This window comes from Amphiura filiformis, chromosome 16, assembly GCF_039555335.1.
Source record: "Amphiura filiformis chromosome 16, Afil_fr2py, whole genome shotgun sequence".
Lineage (NCBI taxonomy): Eukaryota > Metazoa > Echinodermata > Ophiuroidea > Amphilepidida > Amphiuridae > Amphiura > Amphiura filiformis.
The window spans coordinates 13,285,146-13,292,326 of record NC_092643.1 but is presented as its reverse complement, the minus strand read 5'-3'; the positions used below and the strand labels follow the sequence as shown (position 1 = coordinate 13,292,326).

At 37.9% G+C, this 7,181-nt stretch overlaps 1 protein-coding gene across 1 annotated transcript; it reads right to left on the bottom strand.

Annotated features, from left to right (window-relative positions):
- Positions 1 to 982: 982 nt before the first annotated feature.
- LOC140172438 (uncharacterized) lies at positions 983 to 3,532 on the bottom strand. Its single transcript, XM_072195587.1, has one exon. It carries the CDS (start codon positions 3,530 to 3,532, stop codon positions 983 to 985), a length of 2,550 nt encoding a protein of 849 aa, XP_072051688.1.
- Positions 3,533 to 7,181: the final 3,649 nt, after the last annotated feature.

Here is a 7,181-nt window from a genome sequence, read left to right as displayed (position 1 = left end):
ATGGAAAACTTCTGTAATTACTCTCTACCACCAGAAAATATAAATTTGTACCATACATACATACATACATACACAATTCTTTTATAAAGCGCCGTTTCATCTAGATCACAGCGCATAAACAAATTCAAAGCATAAACACAATATAACAAACAAAGTGAGCAATAAAACAGTCAACTTTTGGGAAAAGATATGACTTCAGTAATTTCTTGAAGACTAGCAATGAGTTTGCAGTACGGATGGTGATGGGTAAATTGTTCCACAGTCCAGGAGCAGCCAGAGAAAAAGCTTTATTTGCGGCAGAGTGGAGAGACTTGGCATTTAATTTATGTACAGTAAGCCGAGTTGTATCTGAAGCAGAGCGAAGTCCGGTACGTGATTGATGGTAAGGTGTGAAACAAGAAGCTAAATAACCTGGAGCATGTCCATTTAAGCATTTAAACACATATAGCAGTACTTTGAAATGAATACGTTCTTTCACAGGGAGCCAGTGGAGTTGCTTTAAAAATGGAGTCGCATGATCGCGTTTTGATGCAGAAAAAATGAGTTTTGCACCCCAATTTTGAAGGTGCTGAAGTCTGTCAATATGGGTTGTGTTTACTCCCAGCAGAAGAGCATTTCCGTAATCCAGTCGGGATAAAATAAGCGATCTTACAATACTGCTGCAGGTGTCTAAATCCAAGAAACGTCTGATGCGAGTGATGTTACGCAAGTGGTATGAAACAGAACTGGAAAAAGATGTTATTTGCGGGGCCATAGACATAACATCATCAAAGATGATCCCAGATTTCGCACAGTTCCTGATGGTTTGATGATGTCATTTCCAACTTGCAACTGAATGTCCGGTAAAGAACGTTTAAAATGAGGCGAGGTGGCAACAAAAATTCAGTCTTATCACTGTTCAGCTTCAGCATATTTTCAGTCATCCAGAGTTGTATTTCATCAATGCAGTTTTGAAGTGCAGAAAGAGTCGACTGAATAGATGCTAAATCCGAAGGTATGAAAGAACTATATATTTGAATATCGTCTGCATAGATATGATAGCACAAATTGTTCTTATTGATGATCCTTCCAATAGGTATGGTATAAATCGTGAAACATTTTGGTCCGACGATCGACCCTGTGGAAGTCCATAGCGCATATCATGAGGAACGGAGTGAACATTGTCAACCAAAACACAAGTTGTCCTGTTGCTGAAATATGATCTGAACCAGTCAAGCGCAGTTCCTGTTATGCCAATCTCACACTCTAATCTGTTGAAGAGGATATTGTGGTTCACAGTATCAAAGGCGGCACTTAGATCTAAAAGCACAAGGAACACGCCTTTCTGGTCATGAATCATGCCCATGATGTCATCTTTGACTTTCAGCAATGCGGTTTCAGTGCTCCGTGCAGAACAGTAGGCAGATTGAAATTTCTCGCCCAAATTGTGTTCAATCATATGATTAGTCACATTATTGATGACATGTTTTTCAATCAGTTTTGACATAAACTTGATATTAGCTACAGGACGGTAATTCTTTAGCTCTTCAGGATTGAGCGACTGTTTTTTTTTGAGAGGATTGATAATAGTATGTTTGAGAGTGTCCGGAAATACACCTGTTGAAAGAGACATGTTTATGATGTGGGTTATGACAGGTACATAAATAGATACATTTTCCTTAAGAAACCATGTAGGCACTGGATCTAATACACAACCTTTTGTTGCAGTGCCATTAACAAGCTTAATAACATCTTCTTCAGACACTTGATTGAATTTGGTGAGTCTACATGTGACATTAACTCTATAGGTATCGCTACATACACTACCCGATTGCTGTTTATCAAGATCGGAGTATATAATGGAAACCTTGTCTTGATAATATGTAGCAAAAGAATTACTTAAAGTATTTGCACACTCATATGCAGGTAACACTTTGCTTGAATTATTCAAGAGACCATTAACAATCTTATATACAGATTTAGAGTCATGAGCAGAATTAAGTTTCTCAGAAATATGCTGTTTCTTTGCCCTATCAATCAACTTATTAACCTCTTTATTCTGTTCGATATACATGTCGTGATGCACTTCCAAACGTGTCTTACGCCATTTCTTTTCGCAAGTACGACGAATTCTACGAGCACTATGAATGTCCGAATTATACCAGGGCTGTCTTAATCTGGTACTGCGCGTTTTCTTTGAGACAGGGGCATAAAGGTCCAAGGATTTTATAATAGACTCTTCAAATGCCACAGATAAATAGTCAACATTGTCATCACGAGTAAGTATATCAACAAAACATGAATTCAGATCCTTCTGGAAATTGATGGTATCAATGTTACGGAAATTTCGTGTAACAGACACATTTTGCTGTTCACTTAGTTTTTGCAATAAGAGCTTACAATGAACCATATGATGGTCAGAAAGCCTGACGCCAACAGAGCACTCCTTTATGAGATTCTCTTCTGGACGAGCAATAACCAAATCAATTGTGTGGCCACTGATGTGAGTAGGCCCTTCGGCATATTGATGAAAACCAGTGCTTTCGAGAATTTCAAGGAACCTGGCGACCTCAGACTTTTCAGGGCAGTCACAATGAATGTTATAATCACCTAGCATGATGATCTTACCAGCTAAGGAATTTACATACATAACAAAGATCTCAAAATCAACCAGAAAGTTTGCAGTTTTCAATTGATTTTCCTTGGACGGAGGAGGTCTATAAATGAGTACATAATAGATTTTACGTTCATTATTAGAAATAATGGAGTACTCAAAATTGACAGTTTTGAAATCAAACGGTATTATCTGAAACTTCAGAGGGGACCTGTAAAGGATACCAAGTCCCCCACACTTGTTATAATCACGAGGAATGTTGATAAAGTTATAACCTGGAGGACACAATTCTCCAATTTTTACATTATCTAATTCACTCATCCACGTTTCAGTGAGAAACAAAGCGTCAATGTTATTATCCAACACATAGTCTGAACAGGTAGTAGTCTTGTTACCGACAGATCGTGCATTCCATTGACAGACACTAAGAGAATTTGAGTTTGTGAGAACATCTGTGGGTTGCGGACGTGCAGTACTTGAAACGCTTGATCTTCTACGCTGTTTACGTACTCCTGCCCTAACACCTCTATGAGTAGGGGCCTTAGCCTGTATACCTAATGATCTAATGTTTAACCATGTATTTAATGGTACAGACGCATTTTCAGAGTTAGCATTTAACAATTCAGCTGTACTATATACAGTATGTATAGGCCAATTTCTATCATCTGATAACACCGAATTAGTTTCATCAGGACCTGGATTTAGTTCGATGTCCCCGGCTACTAAAAGCTGTGACTGGAAAGTAGATACAGAGTTAGGATAGTACACCATACGAGTACCAAGGTACTTCAGGGACACTGGTTTACAGTTACTAGATGTAGTGCCAACAGTGGGCCTATGGTATTGATAGGCCACTCCATTATGTTTATGTACAGTACTGGTATACCACAAACCTATGATAACCAAGGCAAGTAAGATGCAGTGCTTTATTGATCCCATTGTGAAATTATTGTAGTAGATATTGATCCAACCAAAGTGCTGTGTGATGACTACATCAATGATAGAGTATCCACATAGGCAGGAATGGTGAAATTAAAAATCATAAAATCATCAAATATTCCACCAGATAGCAAGGTAGCAGACAAAAACTCAGCCAGATATTGTCACTGATGTAATAGCAACATGCTGTTAAAAGTTGGAACCAATACTCCAGTTAAAAACAGATGAAAACAGAAATTTAACTGGAGCAATGAATTTGCTGTGGCAGCCTGTTAGGCGCACACAATACCATCCAAGTAGAAAGCCGATTGCAGCCGTCATAAATGACATTTAATTATTCCCAGAACATTGCAGCATCGTTTTTACTATTCTAGGAAAAACGGTCAAACCAATGCAACCACATGACAAACCGGCCCACCGGGAATTGGGTTGCAAACACGCCTTTTCCTACAGCTTCAAGCTAAAGAATATATGACCTCAAAAAGTTGATATTACTTGCCAATTTATAGCACGAAGGTCATCTTCTTTAGATACAAATTGCGCTGAAGATGAAAGTAATATAAAGATTGTACAATATCTTGAGCAAAATGCTTGTATTGTACACGTAAAAGAGTAACCATCAAAACACGAATATAAATCCTGCTATTAGTACGAGTGTTCCATTACCTACTCAGTCGATCTAAAAAAAAATGCGGATAGCTAAAACGTCCCCAGGCTAATCGAGGGTTCTATATTTCATGCTACTTTGACATCATGTTATTTGACGGGCGTTGTAAACAATCCCGGAACAATTTTCACAACTTACCAATATTGACGTCTTTTCGATGTTAGTGAAACACGCCATTCACCAATATAAATTTATCTATGTGAATCTTAGAAAGAGAGAGGGTATTTGACAGTGACTACCTGTACATGATTGATATAACGACGATCGGGTTATAAGGTTACATATCATCGTTGTGATCAAACATACAAGAGATAACATTAGGTCGCGTCACAAACGATAGAAAACATGCCATGATCTAGGCATTTTGTTTGATGCTTGCATGATGAAAAACATTCAAGCAATATTTCAGCTGAAGAATTTTCAACGCAAAGTAGCGCCGGCAACATATTACTCACTTATAGACAAGTCTATTTTACACTAGTTAAAGCTTTTGGCTACTTTAATCAGGTCTTGTGTTATCATCAACATGGTTACTGGCTTCACGATATGGCATTCATTGACATTTTCATATCACTTTTCTCTCCTTCTTTCTGCATCAGTTGCCTAAACTTAACGTTACTTGGGTTATTTTCACGGCGCAAAGGCAAATACATTCAATCAAGCTGTCGGGTTATAGGATTCATGAAAAAGGAATTGGCACGCAAAATAACTAATTTAAGTTTATAAGCTTGAGATAATATTCTCAAAGACCAGGTGGAGCAGAAACCATGCCCCCTTGTCACACCTCAAAACTGCAAACCACGTCACAGCACAATTGTGGCATGTCTTGTTTATGCCATCCATAGAATCTATGTCACTTTTATTTTGGTAAAGAAATATTGTACCCAACAGATGTGTTCTTGAAAAACAGGGCAGCTTGATGAGTGGTAAAATTTCAGAAAACGTGCGGTTCTGCAGCTGTCATTTTGACCTTTCGTATTTAAGATATACATAAAGTTACCCAAAAGATCTAAGGTCTTTTATGAAATTTCATGTATATTTTCAATACGAACGGTTAACCTTTTAAATTGATGGTCGGCGGTTTATTCCAATTACATACACATGTCATTAGATTGATAAAGTTTACTTCGAGGGCTGTTAAATGTCAAACATATCAATTTTTAATAATTTGCCATAAAATTTGTATTATATCACTAATTTCAAAAAAATCAGATCCCACTAAAACACTGTTCAAACGTTGCTATCAGAACCCTTAACTTTAAAATAGCCGCAGTTTTTTTCCCTTTCCGTCCAGCCACCACCTAATCAACCACGTTACTGCCAATTTGCAACGGTCTTGTAATGCAAAGGCACAAAGAAAATGAAGAACAAAAAGCATTTTTGATCATGACAGCTGGCAACGAACATGCAGAGATTGGTATTGATATTGCTCTTTCTCCATCCCAAAGGTAAAAGTTTCTGACTTTCATTCAGAAATACTCTTCTTTATTTTCCATCTAATGCATACTATGAATATCAATTCGGATTCGACCTTGAAAAATTGCTCAACACGTTCCATTATACGACATACGGCTAGCTATTTTATTGTACGACAAATAGTCACGTATTAACTCATTCCGGGGGTTTAACCTTTGATTTGAAGTTAACCACTTGCAGAGAAAAGGACAAATTGTTGATACTCAACCCAGGACTATTTCTCATTTTTTCTAAAGGTATACGTGTTAAGATAAAGTGAAGATAAACCAATTGTGCAACAACCGATTCACAACTGGTTAGTAGATGATTTGCTGATCCATCATGTCAAATATCAAATATACCTTTTGCGCATTTGCAATTCGCAATGAGGTGTCCCTCGAGGAATTCGTAGCAAAATATACTGAGAGCCATGGATGGTACATAGTAAAATACATTCTCTTAATATATTAACCTTGTAAAGAGCTTGTTGCAGGCATTAACCCCTTTAGCCGCTCCTTACTCAGAGAGCCGAACAGACTTTGCATCAATTCAGCATGAACCTGAGCTGCCCGTGTCGTCAAATATTGAACGTTTACTGTCACACGTGGCGTGATACAGCGCATATTTACTGACTCACTACCCTAAAGCCTGTCAGGGGCGTAAACCCGTTTGTGAAAGTGGGGGACACACTGACAGTGGGGAAATCAATAAATACAGTAAAAATGGCCGGAAAGCGGCTATCGCGTCAGCTTGCGCGATGCAGGGGGTGTCTGAGGGGGATGTGCCCCCTGAGAAGTAAGAAACTTTTGCAAAATGAATACCTAATTGAAGCGATTTAATGGCCCATTTTGGCACTATTAGTGTGTAAAATTTTAGTTTAAAAAAGCCAAAATTGTTTGAAATGATGGTCCATGAAGCCTTTCGTGGAAAAGTTTTTCCTCTTATTGTAGGCCTATAAATTAGGCCTACATAAATTGGCAAATGTGGAAAGCAGAAGTGAAAATGGCTACTTGTTTACCCACTACGCAGGGTGTCTAATTAGTGTGTAAAATTTTAGTTTAAAAAAGCCAAAAATTTGTGAAATGACGGTCCATGAAGCCTTTCGTGGAAAAGTTTTCCCTATTTGAGATTTGAAATTCACAAGTTACTAAAGCATGTATGGATTGATGTTGAAATCAGCATTGAGTCCGTCTTAAGGGGAAGCTGCACTGAAAAAAGTGATTTTCTAAAGTATTTGACCTGTGCACTTGTAAATTGGTGGGAATGTGTGTGCTGATCAAACTTAGCGATTCCAGCCAAAAAATGATCGTCGTTATAACGGTTGCCATGGTAACGGCGGCCATGTTGGATTTTCACATGATGTCGTTGCGCGTCATTTTTCTCAGTCGTTCTTTGGTATTTTTTCTGAAATTTGTTTTATTTGACAAATTTAGGTCTAATTAAAAAAAATGTATAGAGGAATTGTCAAAAAAGGTTGTACGGTTACGCTACGGTGCATTAAAATTGGTAAATTTGCGCATATTGGCG

What these genes read in the sequence shown, in the direction of transcription:
- LOC140172438 (XM_072195587.1), bottom strand. Translation starts at nt 3,532, where the DNA reads ATGGGATCAATAAAGCACTGCATCTTACTTGCCTTGGTTATCATAGGT.